Source organism: Ammodytes marinus (genome assembly GCF_949987685.1).
Source record: "Ammodytes marinus genome assembly, chromosome: 7".
Lineage (NCBI taxonomy): Eukaryota > Metazoa > Chordata > Actinopteri > Uranoscopiformes > Ammodytidae > Ammodytes > Ammodytes marinus.
Window position 1 is genome coordinate 20,237,199 of NC_137211.1, and position 19,562 is coordinate 20,256,760.

The following is a 19,562-nucleotide window of genomic DNA, read 5'->3' on the forward strand; positions in this document are numbered from 1 at the left end:
ATCTTGTATTAATCATCCCAAGGCCCCTTAGAGTTATGTGTTGTACCTTTCCAGGGGATCACTGGATTAAACTACAGAGCTGCTGCATTGAAATGTCACTTGCCCTTTAAGAAATCGGTAATAACAATCTTATAATTTAAGATATAATAAAACAGTGAGTTCTCTTTCTTTATATTCTCTAAGTATATTCTGCTGATAATATTTATGTACGTTTTGTGTACTCTATGTTTTTATTTATTTTCAAAGATATGAGTAGTTTTTCCTACACTGTCAGATGTTCAGTAAAATCAATGATAAGAAGTTTCTTATATAGTATACTTGTTCTGGATTTTAACCAAGCATAGCATGAATGTATTGCAGTAGATTTCTTCTATTGTTCTTTATTTAATTTGAGAGCAGGACAATTGGTGAGGCAAAGTGTTTGCTGGATTCCATGCACTGTGAAGATGGGGGCCCTGGTCGAACCGACGCTGCTGCTACTTTTATGGCAGAGTGTTTGGACTCTGGACATCCCTCTGGAAGGTGAGTCAGTAACGGAACTTGCATGTTGTCATTTGTGATATATGTTGTCTTATCACAGTTTGAACATACTGATTTCTCTGCATGCAGTCAGGCAGCCCCCGACCATTATAAAGCAATCCATGAAGGAGCATATTGTTGACCCTAAAGACACCATGGTCATAGAATGTGAAGCCAAAGGAAACCCTCATCCCATGTAAGAGCCCAAGCAGCCCAGTCGACAGCTTTGATCACACTGATATTATTATCTTCACTCACCGTTTTTCTGTCTTTCTTTAAACTTCTGGCTCCATCTTGAAGCTTCTCGTGGAGGCGTAATGGGAAGTATTACAATGTGGCACGTGACCCTCATGCGTCGATGCGAAGGCGCTCGGGGACCCTGGACATCTATGCCTGGAATAATCCAGAACAGCATGAGGCAGAGTATCAGTGCATTGCCTCCAATGAATATGGCTCTGCATACTCCAACAAGATTAGGCTACGACTATACAGTAAGATCAGGATTTACAGTATATAGTATATCTACTCACTGATGTACCTCTGGCATGTAGAGTAACACATTTGGACTTTGGATTAAAATGCCATCGTGCAGATAATACTTTATGTTTATCTTGTAGTTGATTAGCTTTTTTGAAACCAAATCAGTAATGGGTATGGGGCCTGACATCTAAGAGGTGGTTGCTGTTAAGATTTATTCATGTACACTGTCATAAAACAACAAACCAAACTATCCTGCTCAGTGGAGACATGTATGTGTGTGTGTGTGTGTGTGTGTGTGTGTGTGTACATGTGTACGTGTGTATGTGTGTGTATGTGTGTGTATGTGCGTGCGTGTGTATGTGTAGGAGCTCCTGTGTGGCCAAGAGAGATTCTGGAGCCTGTTGTAGTCAGTGAGGGGCTGCCTCTGGTCCTGTCCTGTGACCCTCCACCTGGCCCCCCTAGACCTGACACCTACTGGATGTCCAGCTGTGAGTGTCTCACTGGAGTTACATGATAGTTTGGTTCAGTGAGCCTCAACGATAGGCATTTTAATGAGCTGTTAAACAAACAAGACATTTTCACTTACATTCTTTTACGTTTCACTTCAGGCTCATATGCGAGACCTTTCAACTGGCCCATTCAGACAGCTTTCCCCACCATGCAGGCCGTGCGGCAGACCCAAAGGGTTTCCATGGGAGTTAACGGAGATCTGTACTTTTCTAACGTCCTCTTCAATGACTCTGCTACTGATTACTGCTGTAATGCCCGCTTCCCCTACAAGAATGTCATCCAGCAGAAGATGCCTGTAGTGGTGAAAGTGTTAACAAGTGAGTAGGATTGTGTTTTTACATGTTTTCTGTGTCTAATTTTTTTTTAGCCTTTATACAGTATGTATAGTCTTGCGTAAATACAATGTCACCGTTCAGTTGACGGCTGCATTAGCATAGGCTACTGTTTATTGTCAAAATACACTTTTGCACCCTAACTATATGTTCTGTTCATCAATACTGACCATACCTTTTCCAACCAAACAGCTGTACTGAAACATTCTAATGTATTTTTCAACACTTTTGTTTTATCTTCGACTTTACCCTAAAATAAAAAAGATAATTTGCTCCAACTAAATGTAGTCGTTGAAGTAAAAGTGTGTTTGGCTCCAGCTGTCCTTTTTCTATGTTCTGAGTTAACTGGCATTGTTGACTTGTGTTGTTTTGTGGTCGAACAAGGTTTGAGAAGCACTTTGAGCATGTGTGACAGATGTGTTCCTTTTTGTTCCTTATGCAGCTCGTACAGTGGTAGAGGCTGCCCCCACCTGGCTGTCTCCTACAGGCTCGACCAGCTCCATAATGGTCCTGCAAGGGGAAGAACTGCTCCTGGAGTGTATCGCTGCAGGAGTGTGAGTGTAAACTCAAGATTGAAATGCGACAAAAAGTTATGTGTCTGTACCTTTCTTGTTCAGTATAAATCTACTTTGATTTCACATGGAAAGCTTTGTTTATCTTCATCAAGGCCAACTCCTCAAGTTACGTGGACCAAGGATGGTTATGACCTGGTGGTGACGCCGCGCATGAAAGTAAAACACTTCAACAAGATGATTCAAATCCCAAAGGCAACTTTCGATGATGCGGGCGAATATGTCTGCACTGCTACCAATAAGCTCAGATACATTGAGCACACAATAACCGTAAAGGTCAAAGGTGAGACACACTTGTAACATTTACAATAAGGGTACATGAATTAACGGTTAGTTAAGGCTTAGTTAGTGCTTAATAAGCAGTAACTAACCATTACGCTTAGTTGATGCTTAACTAAGAATGAGTTACCAATGATATGATGTATTAACTAACCCTTAATAGCATGAACTAAGCCTTAACTAACTAATTAATGTACTGTAAAGTGTTACCGACACACTTTCTCATAATAATGTTGATATTAACTTACACGTGTTTGACAGCGGCCCCATTCTGGTTAGAGAAGCCCTCTGATTTGGTTTTGGCTCCTGAGGAAAATGGACGCTTGGCATGTCGTTCTGATGGGATACCTCGTCCAACAATCAGCTGGTTCATCAACGGGGAACCAATTGAAAGTACGTTTTTTGGAGACCATGCCTTGTAGTAAATGTAATTCAAAATAACATCAACTGCTGTTGTATTTCTTCTCTCTTGCTTGTTTTTTGTGTTAATTTTCTAGCTGCTACACCACAGCCTAACAGACAGGTGTCAGGAGACACACTGACTTTACGCAGTGTGACCGCTGCAAACAATGCAGTCTACCAGTGCAATGCTTCCAATCAATATGGCTACTTATTCGCCAACGCTTTTGTCAACGTGCTACGTAAGTTACCACTCTGTCATCCATTATACATTTACAGTGTTAAACATTGTTTTTCACAGTCATGGCCCAGCCATGAATTGTGAAAAAATGTGAATGGTATATTTTTTTAGCATTTAAGTCTACAAACCCAAATACATTTCAGTGTACTGACACCTGCTTCTTTAAACATACACATATATATAATATAAAAGCATTTACAAAAGTGATGGTTACCAGAGAATGAAGTTTGAAAACCACTTCAGGAGAAATAAGTGTGTTCTTGTAGGGCCCCATCTTTCATATAGGAAGCTGATACAATACTTTTTTAGGACCTTTAGAGAAAAGAAAAATAACCATGAAGCAATACAAATGTAACTGCTAAAAAACTACATTCTGTACACAATAAGCTTTTACTGAACACATTTGCAGAACGGCTGGATAATTGTACAATTTAAAAATGTAGCGATTGGTACATTTCAAGCAAGCAAGGTGTAGACGCAACTAGATGTACAGCTGTCAACATGCGCTAATTATCAATGTTTTTATAGATGCAACGCCACATATTCTCGGGACAAGGAATGAACTCATCAAGGTGATTGAGGGCAGCCAGACCTTCTTAGAGTGTCGCTACTTTGGTTCTCCAGTGCCTGAACTGCGATGGTGAGAATATGCCGTTTCACCCTTTAATGCAAAGAGTGAGTTCAGGCATAAGCTCACCCTTAGTGTGTGTGTGTGTGTGTCTGTGTTTGTGTGTGTGTGTGTGTGTGTGTGTGTGTGTGTGTGTGTGTGTGTGTGTGTGTGTGTGTGTTTGTGTGTGCGTGCGTGTGTTTGCTGCTCACTCAGGTCCAAATATGGTCAGGGGAATCTGGAAGGAAATCGTTTTAAGACGCACAGTAATGGGACTCTGGAGATAAGACGCACTCAGATTGATGATCAGGGAACTTACCTGTGTGTAGTCAGCAACGTTGCAGGACGAGATGAGAGTCAAGTCCGAATAGAGGTCAAAGGTGAACATCTAAATGTAAAAATGATTTGAGCCGAAGATACAATTTGACCCAACTACTTGTTGATTATGTGATCCGGCAACGCTTTTTCATCCATTCTTCTCAGAGCCCATTGTAATTGTCAAAAGACCACAGAGTATGAAAGTCATCCGTGGAACCGATGTCCGCTTCGAGTGCGGTGTACAAGCAGACGTCACAACTCCTGTCACGACCTCCTGGATGAAAGAGAAAAAGCTACTCTCTTTTGGATGGAGGTACATCTTTTTATTGAAGTATAAATCTATTTTTTTTTTCGGTTTGAGATCTCAATTCCCATCCCCACCCTAGCAACCTTTTGGGTTGTCTCGACTTTGTGTTGCAAAATATTTTAAGATGTGCTGTTCTTCAGGTGAATTAGGGTTTGGTGTGTTGTTCTGTCTTTCCCTGCCCTTATCTCTCTCTCTTTGTCTCTCTCTCTCTCTCTCTCTCTCTCTCTCTCACACACACACACACACTATCTCTCTCTCAGCACCTTTGAAAACATTATTTATCTGACATGAATCCTGGGTTTTGCATAGATAGCAAACCAGAGGCTCGTTATTATGGCCTAGAGCAGGGGTGTCCAAACTTTTTTCACTGAGGGCCACATACAGAAAAATCTACGAAGGGCTGGGCCACTTGGCAAAAATAACACATTTATCAGGACATGTAGCTGCTCTGATGTTTAGTTTCATCGTGTCTTCGTAAATTGTATTCCGTCTTCACGGCAACACTTTCCTTGCAAATTAAACAGACACACTCCCCCTCAGAGCTGGCCGAAGCCCAAGGGGCCCTAAGCAGAATTTGATTAGGGGCCCCCACTCCAATGTTAGCGTTGCCCAAATCATTGACTATTGTTATATGCCTTCAGACACCCATTGTTTTATGCTATTGCCTCCAATTTCCAGCTGGGTGAAAATAGTAGCCATCCGAGTTCCCGACCCTCCTAGGGGGATTTTTTTAACTTTTTAAAGTGAAATGTATGAATCTGGTGCACTTTCAGAGGGAAATTAAGAGGCTTAATCTGAAGAATTTTGTGCGAAAAAATTATTTGGAGACACTGTGTCAGATGAATTAGAAGCTATTGAAGAAGGACACATGGATTTTCCATAATACAGGGTTTTTCCTGGCTCAGAATGGGCCTTTGGGGGACAGTACACGGACTAACTTCTTTTGGGTTCGCAACTATGTGCAACAGTAAAGGCAAAACGTTATTGTATTTTAAGAGGGGTGTAGGGTTGGGAGAGGGCAGTTTCTGTCCAGCTACAGAGCATTTAGGTTAGCCTGTCAATCGCTGTGTTACCATGGAGCTTACTGACTGATAACATCACAATAAAGAACCTGTAGATATGAAGTCAAAATACTAATAATGACTGTTTCTAATTGATCTAAACCATGGAAAGAAGGTAGGGCTGCTCGATTATGAAAAACAAATCATAATCATGATTATTTTGATTGACTTTGTGTAATCACGATTATTAAAGACAGTTAATCATTGATTTAAGAACATCATGCATTTATTTAACTTTTAACAAAGTCGTTTCTTTTTACACCATGACTTTGGACTTTAAACGTAGGCCTAATTGAACTGAAAACAAGGAAAATAGAAATAGGCTAAATAAGTGAAACATATTTTTAATAATAATCTTTATTAAGGACTCAGATGGTCCACTCACATCCAACATACACACACACATAGAACACATTAAAATACATTACTCAATAAAATACTGTACTAAAATAGGTGCAAGCTATCATGCCAATGCTTTCGAAGCCTGGATGTGAACCGATAGCCCATCATAGGGTTGGTTAAGCCCATAATGATGCCATTCTCTGACAAATCCAAACGACACATGAAACTGAACATCAACTTTCGCAACAGTGCCTGACATGTAGGTACATTAGTGGACACAAATAACTGGCTAGCACTGTGCCACCTAGGAACACGCAGCAACAACCTCATGGCATCATTATATGCCACTCTAAGCCTCTGCATACTTCTCACTCTGTAAGAGGACCACAGATGAGCTGTATACAGCGGCGTGACATAAGCCCTAAACAGAGCACACTTAACATCTGTGGAACACATGGAAAATTTCCTCAACATCATGTTGGCCTGTGCATATATTTTACACCATTGACGACGAATGTCACTGTCATCCATGAGATCATCTGAGAAGACATGTCCTAGATATTTTAATTCCCTGGATATTTCTAATAGTCCATTTGAGAGGTGGAAAACAGGAAAAGAGGATTTTTTGTCCTCTCTAGATCTCACAACAACGACCTTACTCTTTCTGGCATTATAGTTGATGTCAAAATCTCTTCCATATTGTGTACATATCCTCAACAGCTCTTGTAACCCAACAGAATATGGACAAAGTAAAACCAGGTCATCAGCATACATGAGATGATTCACAACTTGATCTCCCACAATACATCCTGTTTTACATTCATTTAGCTGTCTTGAAAGGTCATCCATATATACATTAAAAAGAATAGGAGATAAGATTCCTCCTTGACGGACCCCATTCGCCACATGAAAAGGATCAGAAACAGTATTATCCCATTTGACCTAGAATGTTTAATAAATTTAATAAAACAAATGTGTCAAATTAAAAATAACCCGTTACAAATGGTGTTGATAGGGCACGTATTTTGCTAACAGGAATGTGAGGGCATCTTTTATTTATGTCTCAAGGAGCTGGCTGGATATTGTACAGTATTAACTGTTGTGGTCAGGGGTAGAAAGTGGGAAAGCTTTCTAGGGCCCAGCCCTTGGGGGGCCCATGGTCTTCAGAGGCTAAGAACCTAACTGTGCCTAACATTATTTTTAACAGAAATATTCACTATAACCATTTAAAACTTACACAACTATAACGACAAAACAAACATTTTAAATATTGTAACTTGGGTAAAATGCCAATATCTACTCCTCTGCTACCCTCCACTTTATGTCCGTCCTGTGTGCACGGCACGCTGAAAAAAAGTCGCTATCACCAATTTTAAAAAGCCTGGCTCAGAGCCATTAGCTGTTTATATTTACAATTTTGACGTTTCAGGGAACGGGCTAGGCGGGGCACTGGCTCTGAGAGACAAATATTTACGTGGTTAGTATAAACATAAACAAACATTCGCCAAGTTCATTCATAACATGATGTACTCCCCCACCCTTACCAAGGGCAGATGGACTGGGTACCACAAAACTGAGCTGAGGGGGAATGGAGGCTGGCCAGGGAACTTGTATAACTTATAATTTGACCCCTTAAACAGTATGCTTTGTTGGCTTTCCACCTAGTTGTAGTAATGTGTTAATCACAAAATAAATATCAATTTGTTCTCCCAGGAATTGCAGAATATTTCAGCCCAGCATCCATTTAATTTGAACTCTCAAAAAATAATCTAGTCTTGAAGAGCTTTTTTAAATTTGAGTTACAGTAAAATGATTTCCTTGATGAATTCAGGTGTCTCCATATCAGATAAGTGTAGTTCTTTAATACAATTATGCAATCATTTCCTTTACTTTTTTGTGTGCCATATGGTTACAAAATTTGGTTTTGATATATTGTTGTACAGTTTTGGCTGGATTATTTTACCTGAGTCGTCCTGCTACTTGTGTCTGGGTGTTATTCTATGAATTGTGAAAAGTATTTACTCTGTTGTTTTCCTGAGTCTACAAACAGGTTTAAATGTCTTAACGTACATTTTTGTGTTAAAGAATTTCCCTTTGGGGACAATAAGGTCCAAAGTCTTTGATCTATGTCTTCAGGTTGACACCAGCAGCCAGGTACAATTTGAAAAATGTTCCATGAGTTTCATGTCACATACTGAACATACTGCATAGACCAGACCCAGGTGTGGCACAATAAGGATGTAGTCTGACCAGTTCTTTACTGCACCTCAGGGGCGGCCCGCAGCATAGGCAATATCTGGGTAACACTTTACAATAAGGTACACAAAATTGTAGTAGCTACTACATACCTACTACATAGATATGTGTTACCTACTACATAGGTTTTTTTTTGTGCTACCTATGTGTTAGGTAGCACATAGGGTTTTTTTTGTGCTACCTATGTGTTAGGTAGCACATAGGGTTTTTTTTTTGCGTTACCTACTACATAGGTTTTTTCTTTTTTGCGTTACCTACTACATAGGTTTTTTTTTGTGCTACCTATGTGTTAGGTAGCACATAGGGTTTTTTTTGTGCTACCTATGTGTTAGGTAGCACATAGGGTTTTTTTTTGTGCTACCTATGTGTTAGGTAGCACATAGGGTTTTTTTTTTTGCGTTACCTACTACATAGGTTTTTTCTTTTTTGTGTTACCTACTACATAGGTTTTTTTTGTGCTACCTATGTGTTAGGTAGCACAAAAAAAAACCCTATGTGTTAGGTAGCACATAGGGTTTTTTTTTATTGTGTTACCTACTACATAGGTTTTTTTTTTGTGCTACCTATGTGTTAGGTAGCACAAAAAAACCCCTATGTGTTAGGTAGCACATAGGGTTTTTTTTTTGTGTTACCTACTACATAGGTTTTTTTTTGTGCTACCTATGTGTTAGGTAGCACAAAAAAAAACCTATGTGTTAGGTAGCACATAGGGTTTTTTTTCATTGTGTTACCTACTACATAGTTTTTTTTTGTGTGCTACCTATGTGTTAGGTAGCACATAGGGTTTTTTTTGTGCTACCTATGTGTTAGATAGCACATAGGGTTTTTTTTGTGCTACCTATGTGTTAGGTAGCACATAGGGTTTTTTTTTTGTGCTACCTATGTGTTAGGTAGCACATAGGGTTTTTTTTTGTGTTACCTACTACATAGGGTTTTTTTTTTGTGCTACCTATGTGTTAGGTAGCACAAACAAAACCCTATGTGCTACCTAAAACATAGGTAGCACAAAAAAAAACCCTATGTGCTACCTAACACATAGGTAGCACAAAAAAAACCTATGTAGTAGGTAACACAATAAAAAAAACCCTATGTGCTACCTAACACATAAGTTTTTTTTGTGCTACCTAACACATAGGTAGCACAAAAAAAAAAACCTATGTAGTAGGTAACACAAAAAGAAAACCCTATGTGCTACCTAACACATAGGTAGCACAAAAAAAAAACCTATGTAGTAGGTAACACAATAAAAAAAACCCTATGTGCTACCTAACACATAGGGTTTTTTTTTGTGCTACCTAACACATAGGTAGCACAAAAAAATAATCTATGTAGTAGGTAACACAAAAAAAAAACCCTATGTGCTACCTAACACATAGGTAGCACAAAAAAAAACTGTGCTACCTATCACATAGGTAGCAAAAAAAAAAAACCCTATGTGCTACCTAACACATAGGTAGCACAAAAAAAAAACCTATGTAGTAGGTAACACATATCTATGTAGTAGGTATGTAGTAGCTACTACAATTTTGTGTACCTTATTGTAAAGTGTTACCAATATCTGTACTAGTGTCCTTTGTTGTTGCCTGCTCCTGTGATAAACCTAGTGAATACTCAAGAAAACCAATGTTATTTTGTAAAAATCTGTTGAATATTAAGCAATTGCGTGAGTTTTAGGGTACTATTTTTAAAAACATATACAGTAAAATAATCACAAAAGAGTCCTTTTTCTCACTTGAGCTACTACTACCCAAACTCTCGCTGCACATCCCTGGTTGATAAGATAGTTAGTCTATCTACAAATACATGTATGTGTTTATTTAGGGATGAGCGCACACACACACATTGATACAAGTAAAGTATGAGTAAGGGGGACCCATTGACTGGAGGTTTTCAGGGGCCCAGCCATTTGTGTCGGCGGGCCTGGTTGTGGTGGCAGGAGTCAAGGAGCTTTAAACTCCTGTGTTTTTTTGTTCCTTTATTGCTTGGTTATAGACCACTTTGATTTGACCTAAAGTGAATTAACAAATTGGTCGGGATGTTTTGATGTTTTGGTGCAGAGTCAGACATGGTCGCATATGCCTTTTTTTTCTCTCTCTCCGGTCGCGTATATGTCATGTGACTCGAGTGTCCGCGTGTGACATATCACATTATTTTAGTCTGTTGTGAGTCTGAAGTATTTTCCGAAAACACAATTAGTTTTACCTTTCTTCTCGACCAAAAGCTGACTTACTGCCGTCCTCCGAAGTTTTTCAAAATACCCGGCAATGCGCCTCCTACTCTCTGAACCAGCTGAAAGTTAACTATCAGGTGAGGGCGGGGCCGAGCGGAGCTCACGGCTGAAAGGGTTCGCTGCATTTAAAAGCCTGCATGCCCCGGCGTGCGGAACAATGACAGTTTAAATACGATTATTTTGTTTTCATGATTGAGGGAAGCCGTAATAGTAATCGAAATTGAAATTCAAGTTACGGGCTAGGCCCTCAAAAGGATGACTTAAATTGGGCTGAATTTAGAGAGGTTTTAAATGGCTATATTTACTCTCAAATTTTATCATTTTGGCGCTAGTGATTTTCCTTTGGCGCTGGACCCTGGTTAAATCCTCTTTGGGGGCCGCCGAAAATTTCTCTATGCAGGAAAAACCCTGTAATAATATTAATTTGAAATAAAATATTGTGCAGTGTCCTCTGGGATGGGCTTGGTGCTCTTTTTCTTTTATGGAACATATTTCTTTGTAATATAATGAATGCATTTAAATTATTTAAAAAGTAAAAGGGCCATATTCAATTACATTTTTTAAATGTGCCGCGGGCCAATCAATCAGTTTTGACACCACTGCTAGTGGGTTGACTAAGAAAATAAATAAAGATAAAATAAAAATAAAAAAAATTAAAGGGGCCATATTACATTATATTTTTAAAATCAGCCGCGGGCCAATAAAAAGCGGGCCGCGGGCCGTAATTTGGACACCCTTGGCCTAGAGGAAAAGAGGGGCCGACCAGTAACCATGAGGTCGCTGGTTCCATCACGGGACTAGTGGTGGCTGGTTTTGTCACGAACGATACCCACAATCTCTACTATTGTGTCCTTGAGTAAGGCACTTAACCTCAAACTGCTCCAGGTTTACTGGTCTATTGTTGAACCTGTGCTCTGACCCTCTCCGAAGTGTGGTAACTTGAGAGAGGATATGCAAAAAATAATAATAAATAATTATATTTGTGGAAATTTAAGTTGTTTTTTTAGTGTGAACCAATGGGCATCTAGATCTTACCACTTTTGTTCACTTTTATGCAATCCTCAGAATCTCTCTGGATGAATCGAATCTGGTCATCACTAATGTAAACAGAGGGGACGAGGGCAATTACACCTGTGTCATCGAGAGTGAACTGGACTCGAAGTCTGCCTCGGCACGTCTAATCGTGATGGGTATGACATATTTAAATAAACAACATTTCATCCTCCATAAGGAATGTTAGCCTTTTTCTACAGTAATTGTTGGTGTATTTTTTGTTTGTAGACCGCCCAGATCCTCCGACTAACTTGGAGTTGTCAGATCCCTATGAACGTAGTGTGAGACTTAGTTGGGTCCCCGGAGACAGTAACCACAATCCTATAACAGGTAAGGGAAATTGAAGTAAATAAACCCACAAAAATTAAAAACTATTTGTATTGTTTTTGGGAATTTTTACTTTTTACCAGACATTCTTGAATTTATTTCCTAAAAGTTTTGCCCTGTAACAGATTACTTGGTGCAGTATGATGACGATGACTGGCTGCCTGGGAAGTGGAGAAACCTATCAACGTACCCAGGGAACCTCAACTCTGTTATTCTGCATCTAACACCTTTTACCTACTACGAGTTCCGGGTTATCGCTATCAATGAAATTGGAATGAGCCGCCCTAGTCGTCCGTCAAGTCGTTTCCAGAGCAGCGGTGCACGTGGGTTTAATGCTCCTGATAATACCTGTTGTCAGTGGCATATTTTAAGCCATAGCAAATACCATAATGCATATGATATTTTTTTTTAAGGAACAGTTCGATATTTTGGGATTTTTTTTTGTTTCCCTTCAAAGAAGATCTATACAACTCTCATGTTCTTCGCTGATACGAAAGATAACAGCCAGAAGACGGTTAGCTTAGCTTTTAATAACGTCAGGAAGCAGGGACAGATAGCAAGCCTGGCTCCAATTTTTATACCAAGGAATTTTAACATCTCCTGGTTATAGCTTCATATTTAACTGTTATAATAAGTGGTATCAATATCCTTATTAAACTCTTGACCATAAAGCAAATAAGTGTATTCCCAAAATGTTGATATATCCCTTTAAAGCTAATGATGTTATATCTGTATTTCTCTACAGCCCCAGATGTTGTCCCAAAGAATGTAAAGGGCGTGGGAACGTGGAGGAATAACATGGCCATCAGCTGGGAGGTAATAATTGGGGTTAAACCCATCATTGTAACACTCTCTTGGATGTTGGATAATACATGTTTTATAACAATATAATTAAACAATGCTGATCACTGTTAACCATGGGGTTTAGCCTCTGACCTACAGAGAGTGGAACGGGCCCCATCTGAAGTATCTGGTGTGGTGGAAAAGGAGAGATTCCAGAGAGGAATGGAAGAACGCAACCACAAAATGGCTAAAATACTACATCTATGATGCCGACACCTTCACTCCTTATGATATCAAGGTTCAGGCTGTCAACGACTTTGGGCTGGGTCCAGAGTCTCCAGTTGTCATAGGTTACTCTGGAGAAGACCGTGAGTACCTGAATCCACTGTATCATAATACAATTTTAGGTCCAGTTCTTTTCACAATTTATATAAATAACATTGTTTCATCGCTAAAAAACTGTCACGCCCATCTATACGCTGACGACACAGTACTGTATTGCATTTCCGATTCGGTGCACCAATCTATTGAGAACCTACAAAGCTCTTTTAACACCCTGCAGGACTGTCTAGTGGACCTCAGGCTTGTTCTTAATACAGACAAAACCAAATATATGTGTTTCTCCAGAGCAAAAACTACACATTTTAATGATCTTATTATTCACACAAATAATGGATCTCATATTGAAAGAGTCACTGAATATAAATATCTTGGCATCTGGATAGATGAAAAACTCTCTTTTACATTTCACATAAAAAATCTTGTCTGTCGTCTGCGACAAAAGATTGGATATTTTTATAGGAATAAAGCCACCTTCCCGTTGTTCAGTAGGAAAAGGATTATTGAGGCAGTTTTTATGTCTGTCCTTGATTACGGTGATGTGGTCTACCGGCATGCATCACATTCATGTCTTAAACTCCTAGACTCAGTTTTTCACTCTGCTTTAAGGTTCATCACAGGAGATGCTTATGACACACACCATTGTCTTTTATATGAGAAGGTTGGGTGGCCCTCCCTTAAAGAGAGACGTGATGCACATTGGCATGTTTTTATTTACAAAGCCTTGACTGGGAAGCTTCCTCGTTATTTAACAGAAATGCTGCTTGTTTCAGATGGGCTTTATCAGACCCGCTCCACTGACATGCTTATGCTTTATGTCCCACAAGCCCGGTCTGAGCTGGGAAAGACAGCTTTTAGCTTCAGTGCACCTGACTCCTGGAACAACTTACAGCTAAAAATTAAACTAAATACATTCATATCCTTTGGCCAATTTAAACAGACTATCTTGGATCTGCCAAACTCTACTTGTAACTGTTTTAATTAGACTATATTGTACTTTATGCCTTTTAATTGCTGCCACTCTTCCCCACTCTGTAAATGTTTCAATCGTTTTGTTTTTTCTTCTCTTCACTTGTTGTGTATTTGATGTTTTTGCATTGAATATTTTGTTTGTATTGTTGTTTTGAATTTGTTTTGACTCGACGTCATTGAAAATGAGGGTCACCCCTCAATTGGTCTCTCGAGGATAAATAAAAGTTAAATGAAATGAAAATGAAATAATACATTGATGGGTAACAATGGAGGGGAAAACTAACATGAAGAGTCTTAAAGTCTATTTAAACGTATACTATCAAAAATATTCATGTTAGATGTGCTCTACTTCCCAAGGCATGTCAAAACACTTGCCTCCACATTTGAACAAAACATATTTTTTTTAGAATTTGACTGGCACTCTTTTGATTACATCATTAAATAGCAATATGGTTTAATAGCACTGGGGAATTAACTGCAAGAACGATGCACTCCTAGCCACTTATATGAAGTGAGAACATTTCTTTTTAAAAACAAGTTTTGCTTTTTACAGTTTCAGTATAATCTCTCATACCTTTTTTCTAATGTATCTTTTGTCATAGTTTTTTTTTTCATGTGCCTTTTTCTCCAAATCCAAAAAAGGGAGACATTTACCTTTAGATATTTAGGAATGGGGTTTAAAAATAATATTGTATTGATGTTTTAAGAGAATGGATTATACACTTTGTGGGGACTGCAAAGGCCGTAGCATTTGACTCAAATTATTTTCATATTTGTCAAACATTGTGATAACTAGTTAAGTTGGTCGGCAGTGATACAAAGCAAAGAACACACTGTTCTGTTAACAGTTCTGCTGTAACCTGAATAGTATTGCACTGGGAATCAAGACAAAAAAGTGTTTTGAACAAACCCCTTCTTGATTTAAGTACAAGGGTAGTCCTTCTCAAAACCTGTCTTTGTGTTCACTGATAGCAAACACAAGCTCTGTTTCCCCCAGGTCCCTTAATTGCACCCCTGAACCTGAGAGTGTCCGACATCGAAAGCACTCAGGTGACTGCGCACTGGGACCCAGTGACACGTGAATCTCTTATGGGAGAACTGAAGGAATACAAGGTGTGTCCATTGTTTAGTTGTATAATTATATAATGGGATAATGGACGTACATTACATAATAGACACAATAGACAAAGAGGACATACTGTACAGGGAGTATCCCTGGTCCATTCCGACAATCAAAAGACTATTATGAGCTAAAAATAGACAGAGACAGCGTGGAAAGGAGTTCACTTTTAATTTATTGTTTATTAACTGTAAGGATTAAGAAGTCGACAGAGATATGAGAACAGTACAAGTCAATTTGAACAAATGGTACCGAAAAAATTAACGCCTTGTAAACAGCATAGGTAAATGAAATCATGTGAAGGAAAATGGATGAAAGGCAAGAACAACAACACGTCCTGTTTCGTCCTATTAGGAGCCCCCACTTCCTCTCAATACATTATGCAGTAACATGTACCCGCTCATACAGGCAGTCATTTGGCCAGCTGAATTTAATGCAACCAGTAAGAAAATATTATAAGCATAATTTGGTATTGTGGGGGAATTTAACCTTTTCTTGGAATATTGTTACTGAAAATGAATCAAGATGCAAGGTGTGCTGTTGCCCTTTTCTCAGGTCTACTTCTGGAGGGACAGCAGCCAGCTGAGGTGGCTGTGGGTCAATAGAGGGCTGAAGTCGAAACAATTTACAGAAAATGGTCCAGAGCCCTCTGGGGTCGTCGATGGGCTCTTTCCCTATAGCAACTATAAGATGTATATAGTAGTTACAAACAATCGATTTGAAGGACCAGCAAGTAATAACATACAGTTTTCAACACCTGAAGGAGGTAAGTCAAGTCACTCATTTACCATCTGAGGAACAAGAGAGCATCTGTGTCCTCTACCGAGCACAAGCAAATCACAAATTAACATTTATTTCCTAAGTTTATGTGTGTTGTCTCCTACTGTGCTCCTTTTATCTGCAGTACCATCTGTTCCGTCATCCTTCAGGATCCAACAGCGTCATCTAGACAGTATTTATGTCGACTGGGACCTGCCAGCAGAACCCAACGGAGTCATTACTGGATATTCCCTCAAGTACCGGACGGGTATGCCAGCCCAACTTCTGCAACAATCCCATATACCTCTATAGATTTTCCCCTGCCTTCACACTCTCAAAGCATAAAGCAGCAAAGGAAAAGGTTTATTTCACTGAAGCAGGCAAAGGTTTCCACATGGACACTTAAGTCCACATCCCCAGTAGCACATAATAGCGCACTTAAATAGGCACTCAAAGACCAAAATACAACTGAAGTGTGTTCTTGAGAGGGTAATGAACACTTGTGTGGGCACTGTCCCAGCAGGTAAGGTACTTAATAGCTCAGATGTGTGCACTCTTCCGGCATCAAGAGTCCTCCTTGCACACTGAAGTTTGCACTCTCTCCACAGTGAATGCCACCAGGGGAGAGGAGCTGCAAGTTGAGGAGTTCCCTCCAAATACAACAAGTTTCTCAGTCCGGCGATTTGACCGCTACACTAGATACAGATTCTCCGTGGCAGCACGAACTCGGATCGGGATAGGGGAATGGTACACAGAGGAGTCTCCCCACTACACCACTGAAAGTAATCTACTGCATGCTCCTCACATCAACACATTTGGTTGTCCGCTTAATAAACACTTTAAAGCACTAATTGAATGTTGATCTAGATTATGTGTCTACTTATATGAGTGTGCACCTGCTCTTGTGTTTGTCACAGCGTATGCTCAGGACCAGGTGGACATCACCACTCAAGGCTGGTTCATTGGGATTATGTGTGCTGTCGCTCTCATCGTGCTCATCCTACTCATAGTCTGCTTTATCAAGAGGAGCCGAGGAGGGAAATACCCAGGTGCAGTCGTGGTCCCTCATATGTGATGATGTCCAAAATCACAACATGGTATCTCTTATAACAGTGTATATTTTGTTTTAATTCCAGTACGGGAAAAAAAAGATATTTCATTGGAGCTGGTGGATGACAAAGATCAGGAGGGTTCATTTGACTACAGGTAAGTGTTACAGTGGACAGCTGGTGAAAAATCTATTTAAAAAACACACCCATATCAAACATTGCTGCTGCCACCAGAGCAAATGTCGATTTTAGTTTTTTTACATCGTACTAGACTTTATATAATCGTATGGTAATAACAGTAACTATCATTGTTGAAAACTGTAACAACAGTAGCCATGTATTTACATCCATTGTTTGCTCTGTAGCTGTGCATAATGACTCTGTTTGGGGAGTTAAAGTTGCCCTGTGAAGTTTTCTTGGAAACAAACAAACCTCAAGTTTACATTCATACTCAGCAAAAAGCTGAAAGTGCATTGAGGCCTGACACAAATGTTGTGCCCATTTCTTTCATTTTCAAGTTGATATTTTTAGAACATTTAAAATCCTGCATTGTTAGATTCAATTTTTTCTTTGCTGCCTTTTCTGGTGCATTGCTATGTGTCTTCGCACATTTTCACCACACACTATGGATAATTTGAACAGCTCGAAATCCGAAGTAAGAATGTTTATCATGCTTGCAAACACTCATAAAACATTGCTCCACAGCGCTACTAGTGGTTAAAAACTTCACAGGGTGCCTTTAATTCAAATTCAATTTAAGCTTGATTCTGCACAGGTACAAATCAAATCTGGTTACAGCACTTTTGAATTTATTTATGATAACTCTTTGATAAAACTTACATTATTTTCTTTTTTTTTCTGTTTACTCTACCTTTTCTATCTAAACCTTTACCCCCCCCCCCCCCCCCCCTCCCCCAAAAAAAACTCAACCGTGATTTTTCCCTCTGAACCACTCAAGGTCTCTTGAAAGGTATGAATAAATATTGACACATTGACATTATTGACGTATAAACTATATGATCCTATACGGGTTGTTATGTGCTATCTGGCTTATACAGTAAGTAACTGACAGATGTGTGGAGCTATAAAGAGTATATTCAACTGAATACTTGAACTGTTGTGAGACTGTAAGAGTGGATGATCAATGAAATGTAATATAATAAACAGTAATACGAGTTTATCCTGAACTCCCTTTTTAATTTTAGGATAGCGCGTGTCTCTACTCTGCCTTACCCCCGGCGGTATGTACATGAACATTTTGAATTTATTGATACATCAGGTTTAGTTTTATCCTCCAAACTTTCAGTCTTCTATCGGTGAAATAATATACATCTAATATCTAGTTTTTCTTTTTTTGCATAATTTTCAAGAGAGGAGGAAAGAGGGCTTCAAAGAAGCCAGCCATCTATCGAGGCAATAATGAAGCGATCAGACAGTGATGACAGTCTAGTTGACTATGGTGAAGGAGGAGAGATACCGTTCAACGAGGACGGCTCTTTCATTGGCCAGTACACAGGAACCAGGAGAGATGTCAGGGATTTGGACTTTGGTGGAACTCTGGAGATCCACTCTCCAATGAATACTATTTACTCACTGGCATAAAGACAAACATCAATCTGCCTCCCTGAGTTCAGCTCAGCTATTTTCCATGTGACTTTACCCTAATTATGCCCTCCACCTTAACTTAGGACCTTGTGGTGCTGGAGGAAACAGCTGGAGCCTGAGGTGCTGTTACCCTCTGTGTCCATGCAGGCCAACAACCTTCATGCATTTAAAGGGGAACATGGTGGAATAGAGATGATTTGCCTATTCATCTGATGAAAAGCAAGCTTTACTTTTAGTACTGCATTTCCTGTAAATAAAAATGCTGTTTGTTATGCACGAGTACAAACATGTTCAGTTATCCTGTCAAGAGAGGTTGTACAACAGAGCAGACAGAAGTGGATCAGTTTATCATGTTGATAAAAGCATTTGCAAGGCCAGTTTAACTAATATTATTACATGTTTTGTTTTTCTTTTAGCTAATTTCAATAATGACATTTGTGTTATTTTTGTATGTTGGCTGTTTGAAATGAGGGTTGCATATTATACTTTCAGGTACAGAGGAGTAACAATGTATAGACCCTGAACTTAGATAATCTCCTCTTTGGACAACCAGTGTTGAAAGTACAGTGTTGGAGTATAAAGGGTTGTTGGTGATGGCTGAAGGATGATACATGATCCCCAGGGACTAACGATTCATCTGCACAGCCAACAGGCAAGCTTCAAACCATCGGCGCAACAGCAAGCAGCCAACTGTAAACTCAGAAAGTTCTCATGTTTCTCCATCAACTTGGCTTAGCTGTCTCCCCCTTTCACTCACCACGAATATTTAAATAAATTATTAATCTTGTTGTAACAGCTTTAGTTTATTTGACCCTTAACATCATCTGTGTATAACCACAGTTATGTCCTACATGTAAATAAAGTAAACATATTTATTCTTAGTATGTTTGATATCACTCTGAATTCTTACATTTTGCTGGGCCTTTTCCCATTTTTTTAATATGAATATTATAATTTGTTTGAACCATTCACAATTTGTCTGGGTTTAAGCTTAAACAATGCACTCTGATATTGAGTTTTTACTATTGCACCTCTGTAATAGTAAGTAAGTAAGCTTTATTTATAGAGCGCCCTTCACAGACCAGGGTCACAAGGCGCTTCA

General features: G+C 39.3%; 1 protein-coding gene across 1 annotated transcript; it reads left to right on the forward strand.

Moving 5' to 3' along the window:
• Positions 1–417: 417 nt before the first annotated feature.
• On the forward strand, positions 418–18,457 carry nfascb (neurofascin homolog (chicken) b; the record flags this gene model as incomplete). The annotated part of the gene is made up of 25 exons (XM_080030398.1): positions 418–522; positions 610–715; positions 820–1,010; positions 1,365–1,487; positions 1,608–1,826; positions 2,284–2,395; positions 2,509–2,696; positions 2,954–3,085; positions 3,190–3,333; positions 3,861–3,972; positions 4,156–4,319; positions 4,423–4,570; positions 11,519–11,643; positions 11,735–11,836; positions 11,959–12,156; positions 12,579–12,649; positions 12,762–12,984; positions 14,925–15,040; positions 15,603–15,813; positions 15,952–16,074; positions 16,415–16,588; positions 16,724–16,855; positions 16,943–17,012; positions 18,061–18,096; positions 18,226–18,457. Exons 1-25 carry the CDS (start codon positions 447–449, stop codon positions 18,455–18,457), a joined length of 3,528 nt encoding a protein of 1,175 aa, XP_079886524.1. The 5' UTR covers positions 418–446.
• Between the last annotated feature and the right edge of the window lie 1,105 nt (positions 18,458–19,562).